Raw genomic sequence first — 25,154 nt, 5'->3', positions numbered from 1 at the left:
ATCTACTTACTCAACAAGCACCTTTCTTAGTAAGGTTGCTTGTTGCCACTCATTGAAGATAGCTCTCACTGACACCAAAGAAGGTGAGGTCGTCTTTCTTTCCGACCGCCAGACAAGTTTAAGGGGCTACTTATGTATTCAATTCATGTCAAAAGCGATTGAACGACACGCATGGTCGTGGATGTTTATTTATAGTCATTTAGTTAAGCTAAAGTGTTTAAATGAAAAAGTTCTAAGCTCATCTACCAGGTTGACAAATGGATGCAAGTTTAAGTGGCTCGAAGGCCATTTTGCCTTTTATACACAGTTAAATAAACATGAACATCTAAGTAAAATTATCATAAAAATATATACTAAACGTCTTACTAAAATTTACTTTTATATTCAGTTAAATAAAATTGAAATTCTAATTAAAACCTATCATCACAAATAATAAACATTAATTATCTATTTATACAATTTTAATTAAAAATGAATCTTTTTACGTCCGTAGTTTTGAGATATTAACGAGACACAAACTGGTTCTATATTATTGACAAAGGGCAAGACACCCCTTAAATATATTGGCCAAACACAGGCCGTTGGCCTCTTACAGCACTTCTCTGATCATTCAATTTTTCAAAGCGCTTCTGATACCAAGGAAATTTGAAAATTTTATCTAGTCATTCAGATGGCACCACTAGATAGAGTTTTCGAGACACTGCAAGTATCTCCTTATTGCTCCTCACACAACTTTTCAGTATTTCAACTATAGCAGGAGACACATACAATACAATAGAACGCCACGTACTAGTAGTAGTGGTGGTGGTGGTGGTTAGACTGGCTGCTCTCCTACAATATATTGGGAAGGCTGCTATAGCTTTGATATGATATGTGTGATGCCGCCTTCATTATGTCTATAGAAAGATCAGGGTCTCTCTCTGTTGTCCACAATCCATAGGGGTTGGTGCAATGTTATTGAGATCCACTGCCATCTCATTTGCTTCTTTCTTCTTGATGCTACCTATCTGTAAAACCACATAAGTCAATCACACAAATATGTCCCCACAATTATATGTTTAGCACAACTGCAGCTTTATCAGTCGGCAAATCATACCTCGTCATCCAGAACTTTGTTTTCTTCTTTCAGCAGCTTCTCCTGCAAATAGAGTTTCATGTTATGTCTAGCACACTAAATGTAACAACAAATGCAACACCTATGTTAAGAAACTGCTAATAAGTAGGGGACACAGAATATTTGTACAGTCCTCCGTTGATTAATAGGGGATCAAGACTTGAAATTTTTATAAATCTAAATAGAGCTGTAGACAGCAAGATGATCTACTAGTGAGAACTTGGAAGGGTAAACCAATTTTTATGCACTTGTTTCAGGAAAAATGATAAGCCTCAAGTAGGGATTTTGGTTGACAATCAAATGATAGCATATCCTCGTGATAGCATATCCTCGTCCAGATGATCAACTATCTGCCTAATTTCATTTACAGAGAAGTTGGCGGCCTTGCATCTTCGTACGCCCTTTCAGGAGATTGGAGAATCTTAATTGAATAGAATCAGCTGAAGCATTTTTTGACAGCAAGATGGCATCCAGCTATACGCACAAAGTAGAACTCAGTAAAGTTACTCTCAAATTTAGGTGTTCTGTACTGGTCTAGACTCGAGTATTTGTTCAGCCTAGCAGTGGGATTCATCTCTGGACCTAGGTAAATCCAAAACTCTAATGTGGAAACATTTTGTTGAGTGAACAGCCTCAAAATTATGATCATGGCATGCAAGCACTACTCCTAACATGAAACTAAGGATGAGTACAGCATTCCAGGTATGACTCGACAATTCAGAAAGAGTTTTACAGAGCTGAGATGGATATAAGATGGCTATATTATAGACATTTAACTGAGAGTTGAGAATCAAGGGATAAAAGCCACAAGGACACCATGACTTCTATTCGATTCAATGACAGCAACGGATAAGGGGGGATGCTTGATGAACTTTAAGGTCTCGATCTATCGCCTTCAATGAGAGATAACCTCTTCGACTTATCATGTCTTCAGCTTTACTTTTTCAATGTTCTAATACCCTTTCAAGTAGATTATAAGCTCTTGCTGTGTAGTAAAAGGCAAAAAGCATTCAAAAGCACTTCGGTATTGGGGCATTAAGCCCAACGCGCAAAGTGTGGGCTTTAGTTACTAAAGGCTCAATGAAGGGAAAAAAATAAAAATATATGTAATGCAAGAGTAAGTAACCACTTCACTCATAATGAATTCCTTAATAATTAATGTGTTTTTGCATATGACATTTGCTATTTAATACCAGTCTATTCGAGATAGAACTTATGTGCAATGAGGCACATGCATTAGTGCCTTGCCTACACTGATGTGCATCAACTGATGAGATTGGAAAGGAATCAAATCTACCAAGGTGCTATACATATTCATTGAGAAAATAAGCAAACCTGCTCAGGAAAATGGAGGCCTACCTTGTCATGAAGATTCTTAATTGATTCAATCAACAAGTGTGTCTGCACATAACAAAATAGGTTAGCAGTTTAGATTTTCTTCCTGATTTACAACTCAAAAAAAAAAAAAAAAAAAAGAGAAGAAATTGTATTACAGGAATCGAAGAGTAAGAAGATGCAGAGAATTAAAAACAAAAGAAAAAGATTAAATCTAGGATTGGGTAAAAATGATCAAAACACGCCGTGCGGGGTTGCAATGTTTATGAAATACAACTGATGTAGCGCCACGCTAACAGACTTCTCCAGCTTCAACTACCACTTGTGTAAGCTTTAAGCTTCAAGAAGGGCAGCTGTTCCTTAAATAACACAATGCTACAGCAAGAGTAACAGATGGAGCAAGTCTAGGCATGAGTAAGAAGCACAGAGGAATGTGGAAGATCCAACCTTTCTAGATCTGGTTTGTGTAAGAGCAGTCTCAACTTGGTTTTCCAAATGGACAAGATCAGTAATGCTGAGATCATCAACATCAGGCTCCTCGAGTTGCCTGTCAAATCGAGGATCAGGAACGATGCTTTTCAAGGGAAACGCAAAGAAAAGAGCAGCAAGAGGTCAGTACTTTTCTACCGTCTGTAGCACTTCTTCCATTGTCATGAAACTTGCATATTTTGATTCCTGCCTCCAAACATTGATAGAAGAGTTTCACCAACTGGATTTTTGTAATATAGATAGGTAATGGAAACATATTGAATAAGTCTCTTATTACTATTTAGTTTGCATGCTGTATGTGACTGGACAACTGTCACACAAATTTCCTGGTTCTGATGACGTACAACCCATGTGTATAACAACACATTCCAGATGAACGAAGAGCAAGATATAATATATATGACTCATTTATGATGTAGAACACCTTCATTAATTACCGCATACTATATTGAAGCTTCTATCAGAGTGGGGCAGAAGCTGATAACATCAGATAACTTCACATTTACATTTAGAGTCCTAGGATTGACACATGATAGATAAAGATGCATTAAAGGTCAGAGTCCCCTGCAAAGATTTGTATTAACTTAGCATATATGGATTTGCTTTGAAATAACCAGAGAACTATACAAACATTAATCATTGACATATGTACATGTACTTGTATCAGCTTAGCAGCCATGGAGTTTCTTCCTAGTTACCAAAGAACTATAAAAGCATTTGCCTCTAACCTCATATTTATTTACTATGGTGTACCTTTATTAGGAGATAAGAGGACAGTAGAGTCAACTAGTCATATACCTCTGTGTCATTAACTTCTGCAGAGACCTTATCTTCTGCTTTCACGTTTCTGTGATATCGTTGAATTATTCCTGTCAAACTGAAACACATTTATGTTTGTCATCAGTGTGTTAGCCACTCTACACAAAGAGGAAACGGTGTCCACAATTTACAGTGCATATTTGCGCGAAGCAAGATTTTGTGTAGTTAAAAAAGACAATGCAAAAATTCTCAACAAATTTGTAGTTTCTCTTAAATTTCCATCTTGATTAGGGAGTGCACTATCAAAAACACAATTTCATTGGACAATCGGTTGGAATGTTACAACCAATACTAGTCAATCACTAGAAGAGCAAGAACTGTTAGAAACTACTTGAACAACGATAACTCTCTTAGCCGCAAAGCAATTATAGCTACTATCTGATTTCAAAAAAATGTAGGGCGTCATTCCTTAGTAAGAAAACGAATAGATAAGAAGCTAGCTACAGGTCAAACTACTTGTGCAAGAGAGGAACATGATGGTTCAGGAACTGTTCATACGTATCCAGACTCGACTTGACCAAAACCGCCCTCTTACCTTACACCAACAGGGGGATGTAAACTTTAATTCGACATCGAGTCTGAACTGATTAACAATTAATCATTAATCAACCAAATACACCTCAATGGAAAAAATAGAAGTGGAGTCCCACATCAGCTGTGGGATGGGATATTGGACTCCTTACATGGTCTTCGACAATTCTAACCTCTTGAGTTAGAGGTCTATTTTCTTATAAAAAAAAGTTAAGTAAACCCTCTATAAAAATCCTCATTGACTATGCCGCTCCATTTATTCATATCAATCCACATATTTGAAATCTCAATTAATTTGTATCACTTAGATACGTCTTTTGCTTCCATTGTATTTTATTCTATTGATTCAAGAGATCTAGGACCCTCTTATTTAACTTCCTAGCTAAGTCTCCATTTCAGTCAATTTGAACATGTGTTCTAGTGAATTTTGTCCATAACTTTGCCAATTCTCTCGTGCGACCAGCAGTTTGTTTGGAAGTGGTTATAGCTCATCTCTTAACCAGTTGAGTGGCCTAGCTTACAAGTGTTGTTGGTTTTTTAAAAGATGGGGCAGCAAAAAAATTAAATGTATTAATTGAAAATGTCCCTCAATAATTTTATTAAGCATAACAAGGCTTTAAATAGCCAATTAGGAACAAAATAATCCATATAATTTAAAACCAAAAAACCTAAAATATCTCAACTAACTTAAACAATATAATAAAACTTTAAAATTGAAATTCATCATAAAACTAAGCAACTTATTATGCGAAAAAGGTTACTGCAGTAACTAAAAGTAACAAAATTTCAACAAGCGTCGGTGATTGCCTTGTTACTCTTATTGTGCAAGGTGACTGCCAGAAAACGCAATGAGATTCCTACCCGGTAACAAGTGATATATGATCTCAGATGAGATAAATATTCTGAACAAGGATGTGAGTAAGAAAATAACCAAAGCCGACAGGGTCACCAGAAGCACACACGAAGCACACACTGTAAGAAGGAAACCTGAATTCAGAAGCATCATCTGGTGGGAACTGAGAAACACAGGCGGGATAAAAATAGTGCAACTATACAATGACCAGCAATGGCTGCATAAGTATGACATTACAAGATTACAGTGTACAGGAAGCATAGCCTATATCAACAGCGTCAATTTTCAGTGTGCATAGAGTTGAACACGATGAAGCTCTTCAAGGCATCTTTGTGATCTCCAGGATCCCCAGGAAGCTTAGCATGACTAGTTCCATTCAAAATTCCACATTCTTAGTGTCTATATTACAGCATCTGATCACTAGGTAGCTTAGCATGAAGTACTTCCGTTCAAAACTCTAGATGCTTTAAGAGTTCTATAATCTACATTAGAGCATTCTCGGTAAGTGCAAAGTCTCATAGATCAAGAGTTGGAAAACATACTAGATGCAATCACCAAAACCCTGAGATTCCATCTCTTCAGCTTCTCTAATGATTAGCTCAAAATTTAGTCTAAGATAACTTAAACTTTCTAAGGATCCCAGTGCAATCTAACCCAGGTAAAACAGTAGCACAAACTTTTGATACAAAGTCGCATGCATCAGTTTTTTTTCGCCAAGAAAGGCAAAAAGAAGTCATATAGACTTAGTTGCATAAAAGTAAAATAAAAAACACAGAACCCGACTTTTTATACAGTAGAATAGTTGATCAGATAACCAGAGCCAGTTCTTTTGGGGAAATAAGAAGCGTTACCTTTGCCCAAATAACATGAATGAGAAATGGGTGAGAAATGCTAATGGGAGAGAACACAACACGAGTTCCTTTGAGAGAAACAGGAGGTGGATCTGTATAATTCAGTTACTAGTTAAAAGCTGGAGGGATAGCCCATGGTTATTACACAAAAATAAAGGTACTGAAATTCAAAGAACTGCAGAGGTATAGCACCCGAAAGCAGAAGCAATTTTGAAAGGGAGAACATAATGCAGCATGTCGCAAGGAAAAAAGGAGTTAAGGTATATGATATGGTTAAGTTAGTTTAATGAACCCGAAAGCAGAGCCAATTCAAATGAAAGAAAATAAGGCAGTATATCACACTATGCAGTATCAGCATGTTACCATGCCTGAGAGGGAGACACAAAGAATGCATCAGTGCAACCATAATACAAGGACACAGGTAAAGACAATAGTTAAGTTAGTTTAAACCCTGTAAGGCACCATAGAACAACTAGAGAAATGTTAGTTCCTGATCAAATGTAAGATACTAAAAACCTACAAATGATGCTAGCGCCAAGGGCACAAGCTGGAGCTTCATAGTCAATAATCTGCTACTATGCCCTTTCCAGTGAGCAACTAGGGTAAGGGCATAGATGTGTGCAGATCTCCCTAAATTGAGATGAATACACAACCATAAAACATCTGTAGCAAAATGTGCCCATGACAAAGTTGTCTTACCTAAGTCAATGTTACATATGAACAGCAGACACAATGGCTAATAACTGATGATATTCCTAGTTGAGTATGACTTTTAACATTAAAACAACTTGCGTACATGAACTCAATCAATATTGGTCCCAAAGTGGATCTCACATCGTAAATGCCTTCTCATCATGTAAATGGACCTTTTAACTTTCCTCTGGTGCCTAAGGTGATTCCTCTAATTGTCCACCCTGTTCCTGTTCAAAAAGAGCGCGAGACTACAAAGGCACATTAACACTTTGGCTAGATAAAATTCTCTAATATAACACCACAGGCTGATGGTGCCTTATTGGGGGGAGGACACTTGAAAAGCACCATTGGGAGGATTACAACAGCTCCCGGTAAGAGGACCCGATCAGTCTTGGTTAAAAAAAATAATAAATGAGACAATTTAATGAGATTTTATAGCTGTTTGGCCAAGCTTTTTTTTTTGGGCCAAAAGTGCTTTTTTCCTTAAGTTGAGGTGTCTAGCCAAGGTTTTAGAAGGAAAAAAGTACTTTTGGGGAGAAGCAGAAGCAGTTTTTGAGAAGCACAAAGAAGTTTTTGAGAAGCACAAAGAAGTTTTTGAGAAGCAGGAAGAAGTAGCTTCTCCCCAATTGAGAAGCACTTCTGAGAAAAATACACGTAGAAGCAGTTTTTCAAAGATTGGCCAAACACTAATTACTACTCAAAAGTGTTTTTCAAATTAATTAGCCAAACACAAACACAAACTGCTTATCACCAAAAGCACTTTTTGAATAGTACTTTTGAGAAAAGCGCTTCTCAAGATAAGCTAATTTTAGAAGCTTGGCCAAACACTAATTACTGCTCAAAAGTGCTTTCAAATTAATTAGCCAAACACAAACTGCTTATCACCAGAAGAACTTTTTCTGAAAAGTACTTTAAATAAGCTGATTTTATAACCTTGGCAAAACAGGCTATTTGCCAGACTAACATTTAATGGAAACATTAAGTCCGCATGATACTCCCTCCATTTTATTTTACGTAACCCTATTTGACTGGATATGAAATTTTAAGAAAGAAACAACTTCTGAAACGTGTGGTCTTAAACATTTTATAAAATTTGTATAACTATAAGACTTTTGCCGTTCGTCATTTTGAACATACCATTATATTTGCATGGCTATAGAATACGTCATTAAGGGGTAAAATGAGAAGTTTAAGTTAAATTATTTTCAAATTTAAAAAAGCGTCATTCTTTTTTGGGACTGACTAAAAAAGAGGATCATAAATCGAAAAGGAGGGAATACAAGTTAGGTCGAGAAAGTCAGATGTTTTACTGACAGAGATCGTCAACAAACTAACCAAATCATGTGCCAGACCTAAATCTACGACCTACACATTTCACACCATCCAACTAAAGTTAACGATCACCTGATGCTACTATTGATTGACACCTATGACATACCGATTTCACACTACCCCCAATTAATTCAACCAACAATAAAATGCTAATAATTGATGGACTCCGAGTGCAAAATGCAATTGAAGAATGACTAAGAACACAAACAATTATATAACAAGAGAAATTGAAAAACACAATTTAATGCAATATCCCAACCAAAAAAACGATGTCAATCAAGTTGAAAACTAGTTTTAATTTCAAATTAAAATGTAAAAATACAAAGAGAGCCAGGAGGTTTGCCAAGAAGCATCATTCTAACTTCTAATTCTAATTAAGTTTTTACTAATTGCCTCAAACTAAAATTTTATTTTCTTTGTCCTACTGACGAACACATTCATCAATGAAGTTTTCTCTTCATAGATAGAGCCAAGGGGACCGTGAAGTTTTCTTTACATAGATAGAGCCTTAATGCTTGCACGCAAACGCCATCTAAGCAAAGCAAAGCACTCAACTTGGGCCGCAAAGTTCAAAGGTCCAAGTACGGGTCAATTAATATTGGACCAATCTAGCTAGTAGAGCGTGTAGCGGGAGTGAACAAAATACATCCAACCTCCCTATTCAAATGTTTATTATTGGAAAAAAAAAAAGTCAAACTATGAGTAAAATTAATATTAAAGACAAGGTTACACAACGTACCCTAATAGTCGAGGAGAGTACCTTATGGGATGTGGACTACACATTATAGATGCAAGCATATTTAACAAAAAACGACAAATGTTTTTGGAACTTTCTAAACAAAGACAAACTATCGTTATTTGCAGTGGGTTAGTGCCTCGTAGTTAGGAGCTCAAAAGAATAAATGAGACTTCAAGAGCAACAAAACATATAAAAGAGGAGAGCGGCTATAAAAAGATTAGCACTAAAGGCAGAGACATACTACCAAAACTCTGATTAAAAAGATTTTAAATTGACCTCACCTTTGACAAAATTAGATGCTCATTTAAGATAATATTTCTCGATCACCATGAAGCAAATTTAGAAACTATTTTCCGATCATAGTGAAGCAAATTCAAAATAGCCTTTGTATGCTCGCATATTTTAGGATTGATAACCTTTGTTACATTCATGTTACTTAAAATATAATGAATAAAATTTTGCCACACGGGTTGTGCATATTGTCATTGGCAATACAATACAAACAAAATTGCATTTGTGCATATTGTCATTGGCACTACAATACAAAATTGTATTGAAGAGAGTATGCAAGTGCTCAATGGAACAAGCAAGATTCCTAAAGCTAACTTGACACTATCGTTATTACAAAAGATATATTCATATTATTTGTATATAGCTCGGGCTACAATCCTAAGAAATTTTTTTGTATATAGCTCGAGCTACAACACATTTTTCTCGAATTGTTACACTCCCTCCATTCCAGTTTATTTATGACCTTATTTTCTTTTTAGTAATTCCAAGATGAACGTTCTGAAAACAATCTAACTTAAACTTGTCATTTTATCCTTATCCTTAATGAGAAGTCATAATAACCACACAAATCACAAGTTTCGAGAGGCTTGCAACCACAAAATGTTATTGCATATTTAATAACACAAGTTTTAAAAGTCTTTCTTTCTTAAATTGTATGCTTGGTCAAATATGTTTACATAAACAAAATAGAGAAAGTACATATTGCACAACTCTAGTGTTGTATCAAGAACAATCATCATTCTCTCTAAAAACCTAGTTAATGATTTGCTTTTCCTAGATATATTACTATCGTCGGGACAAGACTGGAGCTTTTGCATCTATACCGAATTTTGGGGTCACAATTGAACCTATACCCACTTTGCAAAAAAATTTACAAACTTACCCACTTACGATCAACCTCAGACTTATCGGGTCTGAAAGTTACAAAAATTGCAGTTAGATAATACTCATGTAAACTATTTGGTAAAATAAGAACTATAAGAGCTTCTACAACTGTTTAAAATTTGTTGGGAGGCATTATTTTCATGAGAAACTTAGTTGGGAAACATTAAAGAACCATATATTCTTTCTGCAAATTTTAGGTAAAAAATTCTGAGATAAGTAGAAACTTGTAGCATCCATACACTTGTTTAAGTTTTTTTTTTAAAAGAGAACCACTCATACAATAGGTGGTCCCTTGTTTACATCAATAAACAAATTATTTTACTGGGAAAAAAATGAAGTCAAAAAATATAAAATAGTGAAAGAGCACTTTATGTACTATTTGTCTTACATAAAAAAATACTACAATTAATTGTAAAGCATTTACCATTCTAACAACTACAAGTAAATGACTACAAGTTCCTGTATCCTCCTATAGGTGGCTTGATACATTTGTAGTTCAGATTCGAATTCGAATTTACATAGTTTGCATGTCTTAAATACATTCGAAGTCTTGCATTTGGAAAATTAACATAGGAAGCTAACCATAGCATCCACACTCTTCATGATTGAGTAGCCTCCAGACCATCCTTGGGTTTCTTATAAGTAACAATTCATGTGCATGCATTAATGTACAAAAGGGGAGGGGAACAAAGTATCTAGAATTACAAAGTGAAAAATAGTCAATCAAATAATCTGAAATCAAAAGAAATTTAACACACAATGAGAGATCTTAAACATGTAGTCAAGTAATAAAACACGACCCCCGCAAAACATACTATTAAAACAGGACAACATACAATTAGGTTACTATTTTTCGCTATATCAAGTGTAATGTCGCAAGTGGAGTCTGGGGAAGATTGTGTGTACGCAGACCATAAAAATGTTTCAACTATTTTTAAAAATTGGCGACAAGATCTAAGCACCGACAAGAACTTACCAACATACTTAATGAAATCTGTCGAACAAGGGCATAAATGGGTAGAAAATCCTTCTTCCTCATTTTTCTCTCCTTTACATATTCTCTTTTGCTGCCTCCTCCCCCTCCTCCTCCTTAGAGGTAAGTTTTCCTATTTAACTATATTTTCAATTTTTAAAACGTTTTTAGTGTATATCTTTTAAACTCTAAGATCACAAAAATTAGTTGTTTTAATTTTGTTGAGATATTTTCACATTACTGATTGTGTATATTTTTATTGTCAAGAAAGCTATAATTTGTAACGACCCGATAGGTCATTTTGAGTACAAGCTCCTTTTTCTATGTGTCGAGATCTCCCGAGCTTTATTTTATAATTTATGACTAGCGTGCGTGGTCCGTGTCGTGTTTTGGAAAGCTAATATGTGAAATTTTAAAAAAAGGTGATTTTTGACTTAAAGTGAAGCTTGAGTTGACCACGGTCAACGTTCTTGATAAGCAACCTCGGATCGGTGCTTTGATGATTCCGATAGGTTCGTATGATGTTTTTGGACTTGTGCGCATGTTTGGTTGGGGTCTCAGGTGACGCGACAGCGTTTCGGCGCGTTATGTGAAAATTGGAAAAAATTGAGCTTTTAAGTTGAAAATCTTGAGTTTTGATGATCGATACTTGATTTTGATGTTGTTTTGATAATTTGAGTTAGCGAGCGAGTTTATATGATGCTATACACTTTTGTGAATGTTCGAGTTGGAGCCCAAGAGGCTCGGGTGAGTTTTAAATGTGTTTTGGGTGGAAATGAACTACTGTTGGAATTTGTGAAGTTGCGGGCCTCGCATTTGCGATGTCAGGCTTGCAAATGCGAAGTGGAAACTAGGGGTTGGTCTTCGCTTTTGCGAACTGGACGGAGGTCGCATTTTCGAACTCGACGGAGGTCGCATTTGCGATACAGGTAGGCTGGGTGATAGCTTAACTTTTGCAAAGGATTTTCTGCATTTGCGAGCTAGAGGATGTGAAGGGTATGTTGCATTTGCGATGACTACATAGGATGGGACACTTCTGCGATTGGTGGTTCACTTTTGCAATGGCCGCAGTTGCGCAATTAAGACATCTGCAGCTGGGTAAAAGTTGGGAAAATCGGGACTTAGCTCATTTTACACCATTTTTCAACCCTAGACTCCATTGATGCGATTTCGTAGGAGCATTTTCTTCCCAAGTTCATTGCTAAGCAACTTTAATTTGTTTTTCATCAATTTTCATTACTTTTTCATGAATTTCTTAATCAAATCTATGAATTGAGATCCGATTTCGAAACAAATCACTTATCATCGCTCGAGGGTTAACGGGTAATCGGGATTTAGTCCGAATCTCGTATTTCTACCACGTCGGCCTGAGTTGACTTTTTATTGACTTTTTTTAATTTAGTTAAAAATGAAACCTTTTTCATTAATTAAAGATTGAACCTTTTTCATTCGAGGGTAGTTTTTAAAGCTTATTTTGGATTGTTTGAAGGAAATTTTGGCCAGATTCGGTTGGTTATGAGGTTTGGTCTAAAGGAAAAAGGCGTGGTTGATTGTTGATTTGATTCGGGGAAGAGGTTAGTGTCGTAGTTAACCTTGACTTGAGAGAATTAGAACTTGATTGATCTATTTGCTACTTAATTTATGTAAGGGGACAACGTATATGCAAAGTAATGTGTATATGTGTTGTCATGGGTTGAGCATGCGGAGTTAGCTGCTTAATTGCTTGTCCTCAATTACCTCATGCCTTCATTTATTCTATGTTACTACTTGTCAGATGCTTTAATTGCTACATGTCTTTACTTATTCAACACATGCCTTCACTTGTTACATGCCTTTATTTGTTTTAAGCTTCCATGTTTTCATGCCTTTATTTAATGTCCGATTTTACGTGCTCTATGTTTACATGTTATTAGATAGATGCTTGTACTTGTCTCATGTTTTCACTTGTTTGTTAGTCTTGCTTGATCCTATTTCACTTTATTATGTATTATAGATTGTCTTAGAGGCTTTATTCGCTTACTTCCTTTTCGCGTTATGTTGTGACATACATCGTTGCTGGTCGTAGTATTATAATATGTATATTTTGGATCGGGTTGCACGGCAATGATATTTATATGATATTTGGGATCGGGTTGCACGCCGCAACGATGTTGATATTGTATACGGGATCGGGTTGAATGCGGCAAAAGTATTGTAATATAGGTGTGAATCGAGTTGCGCCCCGCAACGCAAATATATTATGGTTATTCTTGGCTGTTGGTTTCGTTATCGCATTGTGTTGTGAAGTTGAGTAGTGATGATATTATGGGGTCCTCTGTTGTCTTTATTCTGGTTTCCATGTTAATTGTTGTTTCTCTATTCCGTCATTGTTTTCTACTCATACTCATACATGTTTATAGTAAGTGCTCTATCATAGCCTCATATGTAGTTCGTTGAGGTTAGGCTCGGTACTTACGGAGTACATGAGGATGGTTGTACTCATACTACAGTTCTGCACTTGTGCAGATCCTGGTGTTGGTCCGGCTTCGCATAGCGGAGATAACTCGGACTATCACTTGCATGAGACTTGAGGTAGAGTTGCACCAAGTTTGCAGACCCTGAAGAATTATTGCCGTGCTTCAATTAGATTAATTACTGAAATTAATGTTGAATTGGAAGAGGAACATTAACTTCAAGTGTAATCTGATTATCTATTGAATTCGTGAGAAATACTGATGATATTATAGGGTCCTCGGTTGTCTTTATTCTGGTTTCCATGTTAATTGTTGTTTCTCTATTCCGTCATTGTTTTCTACTTATACTGATACATGTTTATAGTGAGTGCTCTGTTATAGCCTCGTCACTAGCTCGTTGAGGTTAGGTTCGGTACTCACGGAGTACATAGGGATGGATGTTCTCATATTACACTTCTGCACTTCTTGTGCATATCCCGGTAATGGTCCGGCTACGCATAGCGGAGATAGCTGGGACTATCACTTGCAGGAGACTTGAGGTAGAGTTGCACCACCCTGAAGTCTCCTTTCTATCTGCTTTACTGTTTATTTCGTTTCAAACAATTGTATTTTTATTTTGATGGTAGGCTAGAAACCCGTATTTTAGTCATAGTTTGCACTCTAATCACTGAATTTTACTTGTGATTAAGCTTAAATAATGGTGATTTGCGCTTACTACGTGTTTTATGCATTGTAGGAAATGATTTCGAGCTATTAAGATAATTTGGAGCTAATCTGAACAAGTTGGAGCTTTGAAGTCAGTAAAAACCCAAGAAATTAAACCGGAATCACGTTCAGGGATCGATGACCAAGTCTGGATGTCAAAAAATGAGAAAACAAAAATTACTCTGAGAAAATTGCATTTCTTATGCAGATCCCGGTGTTGGTCTGGCTACGCATAGCGGAGATAGCTCGGACTATCACTTCTAAGAGACTTGAGGTAGAGTTGCACCGCGTTTGCAGACACTGAAGTCTCATTCATATATGCTTTACTGTTTATTTCGTTTCAGACAATGGTATTTTTATTTTGATGGTAGGCTAAAAACCTGTATTTTAGTTATAGTTTGCACTTTAATCACTGCATTTTACTTGTGGTTTAGCTTAAATAATGGTGATTTGTGCTTATTACGTGTTTTATGCCTTGTAGCTATTAAGATAATTTGAAGCTAATTTGAACATGTTGGAGCTTTGAAGTCAGTAAAAGCCCAAGAAATTAAGTTGGGATCACGTTCGGGGGTCGAGGACCAAGTGACCAAGTCTGGATGTCAAAAAGAGAAAAAACAAAAGTTACGCTGAGAAAATTGCAATACCGCGCCACGGGGCTCAAAGTGCTAGTGCAAAATTCCTGCAAAGTGGAAAAATCAACTCTGAAAAACCTCACTAATGTGACGCATGAGACGTCACGCCAATGTATTTTCGCCGCCCAATTGTCCCACGTTGGCTTGGAAAGAGTAGTTTGGTCCGGGCTCGTTCTTAGATGGCATAAATATACCAAAAACACGATTTTGAGAGGACTTTTGACCTATGAAAGATTGGATAAGCAACAAAGGCAAGAAGACACGAGAATTCATCAAGATTCCAACCAACAATTGGTGCAATACGGGAGTTTGTATCGAATAATTAATACTAATATTTTCTTTGTTTTTAAATCATATTGAGATGACTTATTCCATAAACATGGAGTAATTTCCATTAAGGTGTTGACAGATACGATGTTTTTCATAACTTGATTAGTGATTCGATTCTTGACAATTGTCAGAATTAATTGATGGAGTTTTAATTCATTATGTGAAGTTATTTCTTATTTTGCTTAATCAAAAGAGGAGCTTGATATTGAATTTCTTTACATCTTATGCTCTAGTTTAAATTCGTGTTTCAAATAGGTAATCGAAAGAGCCTCATGAATTGTTAATTGAACTAGAAAATAGGGAAATATTCGTGAGACATTACCCTTTAGATCATAACCATCATTTTATTGTTGCAATTATTTACCGTGCTTCAATTGGATTAATTACTGAAATTAACATTTAATCGAAAGAAGAACATTAACTTCAAGTGTGATCTGATAATCTATTGAATTCGTGAGAATCAACAGTATTATAGAGTGAACCAACTCAAGAATTGGATGCCAAGTCAATTATCTTGCACCTATCTAGTCAAATACCCTTATTTCTCTCATTGATATTTCTTCGTTGCTCATCTGTTGTCTTTGTTGATCAATTATTAATTGCTTAATTTTTAGTAGTTAATTGTAGTAATAGTCATCAAATCAAGTGTTAATTTTCCTGAATAGTAATCAACTGAAGATTATTCGAACATTTTTTTATATCCAACCCCTGTGAAGACGGTAATTAAGCTATACTATCTTTGACTAGTAAGCAATAATTTTATGTTGTGCTTGAGCTCGTCAACTTTTGGCGTCGTTGCCGGAAAGTGGCAATCAATAGTGCTCAAAATAATTTTTGGACCTAATTCAGGAATTAGCTTTTATTTTTTTCTTTTATTTTTATTTTTGTTTAGTTAACTTGTCATCAAGATTTCTTTTGTACTACCTGACAACTTGAAAAAAATATTCCTGATATTAAACTCTAAATGCTGTGAGTATGGAGTACAACCAGCCTATGAAAACGGTTGAAGAGTTAGCAGCTGAACATTATCACAGGTTCACTATTTGTTTTAAATGTAGTGGAAATCATCTATGGGTTGACTTTCAAGTAGGTAAGTATCTTTCTATGGTTCGTCTTTTGAACAGTCTTACTCTATTTCTAGTCCGTACAGTATGAGGTCTCATATGGGCACAATCTTAACTCCAGTTGGGATAATACCCTTATTATGACTGGAACGAAAGCGAAGTGAGACAACCACCTCAAGAGGAGAATAGTAGTTTAGAAAAGCTTATGTATAAGTTCATGAATAGTGTTCAAGAAAGATGTATACAAAATGTTGATGCCAATAAGAACCTAATAACGCAAGTGAGTCAATTAATAAGTATACTTTCAGAAAGCTCATTGCATCGTAATGGTAAATATATGAAGGAGATATCCTATGAGAATGAACCTACCCAAGAGGATGAGCATCCACAAAGAGAACTTGCCACTCTGCAAGAACACTCTGATTCAATTGAGATGACTAAAAATGAGGCTTTGGTTGATTATGAAGCAATAAAAGCAGAGTTCAAACCCCCATCCAACTTCCCACATTTACAATCTTTAGTAGAAGAATATGAGGAACAAATGGTCCTGGATATACCACAGGAATATTCACACGACCTTTCTTCTTTGTTTTCTTATTCTAACCTTGATCATGTGGATTTTATTTTTGGGGATTTATAGGAATATGCATGGATTGATCCGGGGAAAGAATGCAGAAACAAGTAGAGGATGATCCTACAAGAACAATCTAGCGCTCAAAGTGAGGCCAAGAAGGAAAGAAAAGAGCGACGCTTGCAGATATCCTTAGAGGACTTTTGCCTGAAGAGCTCCATAAACAATCCCAAGAGAAACGAGGAATGAATTCAGAATTAGGGGTGGAGTTCATAAGTTCTCGAAATCGAAAAATTCAGAGAAGTTTTCTTTACCTCTTGCTTTTTACTTATGTGTCATGGGGACATACCACAATGTAAAGTGTGGGGTGGATGGAGTAAATATGTGCGTTTTTTTATTTTTTATTTCATGTGGTTTTGTCATTATTTTAGATTTTTTTTTTAAAAAAATGGACTTTCCCCGACGATGAATTTTCTCGGCTGTCATCTTGAGAAATCAAAGTCGAATTATTATTTTGTTTTTTCTAGGTAGTGTAACAATTCCCCCTTGGTTTTTCTTTGTGTCGCAGTTCTTTTCCAATGGTTTTGCTTGAACCGGGTGTAGTTAGTTTTTCTTTTAGTAGGAATAGTGAAGTCTTATGCTATGTAATAAATGGATATGACATTTCTTGACTTTGTTGTGCCTTGAGAGCAGTGAGTGCCTTATTTGTGACTCCTAGGCTCAGTTCTTGACTCGTCTATAAGTGCCTCAAATTGGTTGACTGTAACATTGCTTAACTGCTTTGACTAGAGAGTCGGGATAGATCCGGTCCTAAGTGAATTATGTGTCATATGTGTGCGAGGTTTTAGGATATTCGGTGCATGTCAGTTGATGTCTAGAACTTGCCCCGGGTGTTTGCAAAGCGAGTTAGCAGTCTTGTTCAGTCTAGGAAGTAATATAGGCATTTTCTTGTTGAGCAACATGTATGCTTTTACCAATCTAATGAATATGTATCTTAGTTAGCCCCGTTGAGCCTGTATTCATACTTCTTTGGCAACCACACTACAAGCCTGCTCCCCTTTGTTTGAATTGCCTATCTGTTTGAACCTTTTATCTCTCTTGAACACTTGATTTTGTTATGAGCTTGTAAAAGCTAAGTGAGTTATGGACGGGTTTTGAGTGAAACTATAGACAAAGAAGAAAGGTGCACTGTTTGAAAAATTGTGAGAGCTACTTGTAGAGAATTGAAAAAAAAAAAAAACAAAATCATAACTTAGAAACGAAAAAATGGATTCCATGCTAGTAGTAGTTCTCATCTTGTTTGTGCTTAAAGATATTAGGAGCTTGATGCTATTATGAATCAAGGTTGGGGTTTGGTTCAACATAAGAGTTGAATTTGAATTGTTAATGTATATGTATTAAAGTGCTTAGGGAAGTGTAGTCGCCATATCCAAATCTATCTTTACCAGTCCTGCAGAGTACATTACAACCAAATTAACTCCTACTTGATCTGTGACTGACTGAGCTCAATTATTTACATTACGGGCAAGCATATGGTACGTCTTCTGCGGCATATGAATCTTAATTCTGAGAGTGAGTGAATTCTTTCTATCTCAAGTCCTAATTGTTCTTGAAATTTGTAATGCGTTGAACTAGTCTCTATTGTTTGTGTGAGGGCACATGATTTGCGAGGTAAGGTGAAATCTTTGACCTCTATGTTAAAGTAAGTGAGCATGCTGTGAAAAATGCGTGGTGCTTTTGAGTCGAGTCTTGAGGTTAAGATGTTATGATATGGTGCTTAGTCCGTCTTAAATATTCTTGGCATGATGCGTTAGGGAAGTTGTGTGATAAGAAGGTCGCCTCTATGTGAAGTGTAGTTTGATTGCTCAAGGACGAACAATGGTTTAAGTGCGGGAACTTATGGTAGGCTAGAAACCCGTATTATAGTCATAGTTTGCACTTTAGTCACTGCATTTTACTTGTGGTTGAGCATAAATAATGGTGATTTGCGCTTATTACGTGTTTTATGCCTTGTAGGAAATGATACCGAGCTATTAAGATAATTTAGAGCTAATTTGAATAAGTTGGAGCTTTGAAGTCAGAGTAAAAGCCCAAAAAATTAAGTCGGGATCACGGTCAAGGGTCGAGGACCATGTCTGTGTCAAAAGTGAAAAAAGAAAAATTACTCTGAGAAAATTGCACTACCACGCAGCGGGGCATAGAGCGCTAGTGCAAAATTCCTGCAAAGTGAAAAAATCAACTCTCTGAAAATCCTCAATAATGTGACGCATGGGGTGCGCCAGTGTATTTTCGCTATACAATTGTCCCACTTTTGACCTACGAAAGATTGGAGAAACAACTAAAGCAAGAAGACACAAAAATTCACCAAGATTTCAACCAACAATCGGTACAATACGGGAGTTTTGTTTAAATCATTAGTATTGATGTTTTTTTTAAACCTTATTGAGATGACTTATTCCACAGACACAGAGTAATTTCCATCAGGATGTTGACAGAGTGTTTTGATAACTTGATTAGGGATTCGATTCTTGATAAGTGTTAGAATTAATTGAAGGAGTTATAATTCGTATTGTGGAGTCATTTCTTATTTTGCTTAATCGAGAGAGGAGCTTGATATTGAATTTCTTTACATCCTATCCTCCAGTTTAAATTCGTAATTCAAATAGGTAATTGCAAGAGCCTCTTGAATTGTTAATCGAACTAGAAAATAGGAAAATACTCGTGAGAAGTTACCTTTAAATCATAACCATCATTTTATTGTTGCAATTGTTTACCGTGGTTCAACTGGATTATTCAATCGAAAGAGAAACATTAACTTCAAGTGTAATCTGATTATCTGTATTTACTGAGTGAACTAACTCAAGAGTTGAATCCCGAGTCAATTATCTTGCACCTATCTAGTCAAATACCCTTATTTCTTTCATTGATATTTCTTCATTGTTCATCTACTGTCTTTGTTGATCAATTGTTAATCGCTTAATTTTTATTAGTTAATTGTAGTAATAGTCGTCAAATCAAGTGCTAATTTTACTAAATAGAAATCAACTGAAAATTATTCGAAGATTGCTTAAATTCAATCCCTTTGGAGACGATAATTAAATTATACTATCTTTGACTAGCGAGCACTAATTTTGTGTTGTATTTTGCGCTCGTCATATTTCACACCCTGTTTGTAATATTTTTAGAAGCTTTATGCACTCGTGACACCAATTTCTGGAATTAGACTAGACAACGTGTCTGAGTTTTATGTATTTCAAAGTTTTACAACTTTATCTTCTTAATAATTTTTAAAATTGTTACGGTGATTAATCACTTAGCTAATATTGGCTTGCCTAGCAAGCGAATGTTAGGCGTCATCACGCCCGCGTGGTTAGGATTTAGGGTCGTGACATTTTTTTATTCGATCTAAGGTTATTGTATTATATGTTTTCAATTGTTTTTAGGGTTTAATTTAGTAGTTTATTCTAATTTTGTAGTTGATACTACATTAATTTTTTTTAGAAAGTGGATACACCATGTCTGCTTCCATTGTCTACAGTTCTGGGCAACTAATTTTTTTAGTAGTTTAATTAAATTTTCTATCAATGAATTAAATTTTTTAAAGATTATTTTTCTGAATTTTCCGACGTACTAAATTACAAGTTTATAAATAAATATATCACAAATTAAAAGACACGCGGCTAGCCTTGATTGGATAAGCTACATTTACCCTCTATTTCAGTTTCTTAGTATAACTACCCTTATCGTTTTAACTAGCTTGGTCCTGTCGTAAAAAGACACATGACTGTACCTGATTGGCCTCGTTTTAATTAAAACTCACTCGACCCATTCTAATAACTCACTCATTCCAAAAAAAAATGGAACTTAAAATTTTTTCTTGATCTTTTTCTTTTCTCATTAATTTCTGTTATTTTCTTTTTTCCATCCTCGTGTTCTTCCCTACAATTCCAAAAGAGAATACCCAACTTCATGAAAATCCGTAACAAAAATTTACATACTACCACCACCATAAATTATCACAATTTTCTACCTTCCATAAAACGCTTCGTTTTTTCCTTTCCTTTTACATTTATTTCTGACTAGAGGTCCATAGAGGAAGGAGTTAGATTAGCATTAAAGAGGTGGTCGCCCATCAAACTTCATCACCAATGTAACAGTTGTCTCTAATTTTTGGAGCTAAGTTATGGGATTTTGGTAGAGAAAAGAAATAAAGGGAATGAGAAAGAAAAAGAAAAGAAGTAACTGAAAGTTTGTAGTGATATTTTAGAGAGAAAGAAAGTACCGTAAATGGAGTTTGCTCTGAAGGTAAATGTTGAAAAACATGTGGTGGTTCATGTTGGCATAACGGTGTTGCTGGTGTTATAGAGGAGGGAGGAAGGTGACGAAGATGGAGTAAAGAGCACAAATAAGTGGTGGAATGGGTTCAATTTATTAGTATGGGTCGCGTGCATACTAATTAGAAATTGGGCATTTCATTTTTACGACAACCAGTCTTTTTTAAGCTGGGACCAAGTTAGATGTATGAGTACTTTATGATAAAACTAACTAACAGGTCCATTTTAATGATACATTTTTTGATTCTGAACACCATCACACGATTCCCTTCAAGAAATTGTGCAAAAACTAACTAAATAATATCTAAGTTGCGCTCTTACAGGTTTCTCATGTGGAACCATATAAATGATTTGTAATTTATATTTTACATACATCAATAACTATTCAGTCATTTGTCTGATACCCAACATGTGTTACAATCCAAGGCAATATGGAAAATACCACTTAAATTTCTTCTCAATTAACGATCACACTTTCAAGATTTTATTAATGTATGAACAACCATCTTTCAAGCATATAATTCTACTAGTTCTACTTATTAACCAAATATTATATATATAATGAGAAGTAGCTATCTAGCTAATATTAGAAAGAGGTCTTAAAGATTAGGCTTTCTTAGTTTTGGGATAATGGAAAGAAATGGAGCGGAGATTTTCTCTAGTCCTCGTAGGCTACTCTCCCATAAACGATGTCCCAATTTTCTAACCATAGTACTCTCTAAAAAATTGTCCTCAAATAAATATCTTTTAACTCAATGAATAAAACTACTCCAGGAAATATATCATCCCTTCGTTTCTTGCTTTAATAACATAGCAGACTGACATTTTTATTTAATGTCAATCAATTATAGGGAAGGCCCTAAGGTGCCCAGGTTTTGCAACACATAAAATAATGGGTCTTCCACGGATGAAGAAACCTTCGTACATACAACTAGTACATTAATTTGTCAAATTCCTATCATTAGAAATTCTCTACTATATATATCATCCCTTCGGCTAAACAATGATTTCAGTAGAACACCTTAACAACCAGATTAGGTTGCCTAGTTTCCTACCTGTGGTTAATGGGATTTCAGTTACTCGCAGAAACTGCAATTGACATATATATCATCACATGTCTAAAACTCTCTGTCTGTTAATTTTTAATGGCAAAAGCCAAAGAAGTCACGAAAGAAGAAAGACTCAGATCCTGAGTTCTGAAGCCATGAAGTAGTTAGACTCATTCACACAGAGAGAGAGAGAGAGCCCAATTAAAATAAAAATATTAGAGCCAGTTGCATGACATAAGCATCCGCCGCATCAATTAACAAAAAAATCCTCAAGGAAGCTTAAAATAATCAAATTAAAACGTGTCTGTGTCAGCTTAGATAGCTAGCTGTCGTGCTTACAGTCAGGCGATAATAAATATTCTAAACAAAAAAATCCGCATATGCAAAATATATCTACGGCTTAAAAATAAAGTAATATTATAAAAAAAAATCTAGCAGAGGTAATCATCTCATTCAGATAAATACAACACAAAATAGAGTAATTTCTTTGTTTGGGAAAAGAAGAAGGAACCTGTTAGTACTGGAGAATTCAAAGAGGCGTCCACGGCTAGAGAAGACGACGACGGCGATATCAACGTCACAGAGAATAGAGAGCTGATTGGCTTTCTTCATCAGTCCGCTTCTGCGTTTCGAGAAAGTCGCTTGCCTACTACTCCTGTCTTCGATCCGCTTTATTTCCACTTTCTTCCTTCCCATACTTAATTTCTTCAATCTCCCCAACCCTAAATTTCTCAACAAAATGAATATTATCCATCCGTGTCTAAATATATAAGATTTGTACCTCCATCTCCATCACTTTCACGAATTTCATAAAGTACCTCTCAGCTTTTGGAGACTCCTCCTTTTTCGCCTTAAAAATTCAATTAGACTATGTTACCACTTATGGTACTCACGCCTATTAGCCTTCTGTATAATTCACCTCGCTTTGGATCTACTAATTTTTTGACAGTGGTAATTGGGTGAATTTGAAGTGGGTAATTGGGTGAATTTAAAGAGGGCTTTTCCAATGAGGGTGCAACACGTGGCGGCAAAGGGAGATTCCAACGACGAGGCGACGAGTGATGGCGGCGTACGGATAAAGGATATTAGCGGTGATAGGTTGAGGAAAACGGTGCTGACAGGTCACTGAGACGGTGGTACTCTGGTCCATTTAAAAAAAATAATTTTTTTTTAAAATTTGGTAATAATTTAATTTAAATTTATAATTCTATTTTTAATAAATTTTTTATATAATTACACAAATATTTTGAGCCCTTTTTTAATTTGTTAGAACTATAAATTTCAAATGTATTTGTTTTTTTTAATTTCATGTTCAATTAAATAAGTTCACCTAAATTGAAACGGAATGAGTAACTAGAAAAAGTAAAAAAGTAAGGGGGGAAAATATCTTCCTCGATATTTTTATTTCCCTAAAATGGGACTACCTTCCAAATGAATCTATCTTCTATTGGTTAATAGTGCCGGTCAGTGTCTTTAGCTTCTTTTTCTTTTTTCAAGTTTTTAACATTTGGGAGTAACATGTTTAAATTCTCACGTAGTACGATGTGGTAAGCACTGAAATACCGATGCGGTAGCTATGTGGCTCTTTCAGTGGCACAAGTGACTCGGCACACTTTTTTGTTAATTTTCATATTGTTTTGGATGCTATGAGTTATGACGATGTTTTACTATTATTATGGAAATGGCTAGCGAGAGGAGCTTGGGGTCGTAGGGATAATTTAGGAAATTGGAATTTTTTGTACATTCATGGACACGCGTCTTTCCAGTTTCAAACATTCATGTAATTGCTTTATTTTTTCTCCTTCTTAGCTTACTCTTTGGTTGCCATGTGTATATTTGATAGCTGCTACCAAATAGATCTCATAGCAAACAAAAGAGGTACTTATGCACACTTAAAAATGCAATGAGGTGCTTGGTTTAGATAATTAGTTGTAAATAATAAAGAACAATTTATATATCACTACTAACAAAAATCAGTTATAAAATAAAGACTACGAAATAAAGATAAGTATAGAGAGAAATTGATATATTATTCAACTTTTAATGTAGGTACATAATAAAATGAAGTCTCCTTTATTTATAGAAGAAAGGAAGCTGCTGTGTAAGCTGCTACTGCAAGCTGCTGTGTAAGCTGCTACTGTATCAGATATAGATAATCTTCAAATGGGGTAATGTTTATCCATGACGGAGTACCGAAAGGATAAGCTTATTGTACCAGGTATGGATAATCTTCTACCGGGGGTAATGTTTATCCATAACGGAGTATCGAAAGGATAAGCTTATTGTACCGGTATGGATAATCTTCTATCTGAGGTAATGTTTATCCATAACCGAGTATCGAAAGGATAAGCTTATTGTATCCGGTATGGATAATCTTCTACCGGGGATAATGTTTATCCATAATGGAGTATCGAAAGGATAAACTTATTGTACCCAGTATGGATAATCTTCTACCGGGGGTAATGTTTATCCATAACCGAGTATCGAAGTGATAAACTTCTTCAGGAGGCTTATTTCCAATAGGGCACTATATAGATAAACATATTTACGGCGGAGTCCATATGGATAAGCTTTTTCAGGAAGCTTATTTTCAACGGAGTACTAAATGAACATTCATAATATAATATATTTATAACGCTCCCCCTTGGATGTTCATTAAAAAATAATGTGCCTCATTAAAACCTTATTATGAAAAACCCCGTGGGAAAAAATCAAGTGAAGGAAAAAAGTACACATATTTAGTAATACGCATTGCTGGCTGCCTCATTAAAAACCTTATAAGGAAAACCCTGTGGAAAAAACCTTTGTAAGGGAAAAAGAGTACATCGCGTGTTTTACTCCCCCTGAAGAAAACCTTGTTTCAAATATTTGAGTCTCCGCATTCTAATCTTGTATCTACATAACCAATACAATCTGCACCACCTTTGTTAGCATTAGCAAGATACATAAGTGCATAGCAATTGCACTGAGATAGAGTATTTCGGGACCAAGGAGTTCCTCATCCTCTTCTGGAGGTCGGAACGAATTCTTATTCACTTCAAGTGATCGAACACCCATTGGTGTACTTAATGGGTGCACTTTGTCCATGTAAAAGCGTTTAAAGACCCTTTC

At 35.6% G+C, this 25,154-nt stretch overlaps 1 protein-coding gene across 3 annotated transcripts; it reads right to left on the bottom strand.

Annotated features, from left to right (window-relative positions):
- Positions 1-509: 509 nt before the first annotated feature.
- LOC109217240 (agamous-like MADS-box protein AGL27) lies at positions 510-23,212 on the bottom strand. Of its 3 annotated transcripts, XM_019381473.1 has the most exons (8): positions 22,555-22,640; positions 5,993-6,084; positions 3,737-3,815; positions 3,069-3,124; positions 2,897-2,996; positions 2,474-2,515; positions 1,097-1,138; positions 510-1,007 (listed from the first exon to the last, which is right to left on the bottom strand). In XM_019381473.1, the coding sequence occupies exons 2-8, from the start codon at positions 6,007-6,009 to the stop codon at positions 897-899; spliced, it is 447 nt and encodes a 148-aa protein (XP_019237018.1). In that variant the 5' UTR covers positions 6,010-6,084; positions 22,555-22,640; the 3' UTR covers positions 510-896. The 3 variants fall into 3 exon arrangements, with proteins under 3 accessions (XP_019237018.1, XP_019237016.1, XP_019237017.1); XM_019381471.1 differs by lacking the exon at positions 5,993-6,084 and having other exon boundaries at positions 22,555-23,212; XM_019381472.1 differs by lacking the exons at positions 5,993-6,084; positions 22,555-22,640 and adding an exon at positions 20,943-21,067.
- Between the last annotated feature and the right edge of the window lie 1,942 nt (positions 23,213-25,154).

Source organism: Nicotiana attenuata, unplaced genomic scaffold (genome assembly GCF_001879085.1).
Source record: "Nicotiana attenuata strain UT unplaced genomic scaffold, NIATTr2, whole genome shotgun sequence".
NCBI classification, from domain to species: Eukaryota; Viridiplantae; Streptophyta; class Magnoliopsida; order Solanales; family Solanaceae; genus Nicotiana; species Nicotiana attenuata.
Note: the sequence above shows the minus strand (reverse complement) of the source record. Positions and strands in the feature narration are given on the sequence as shown.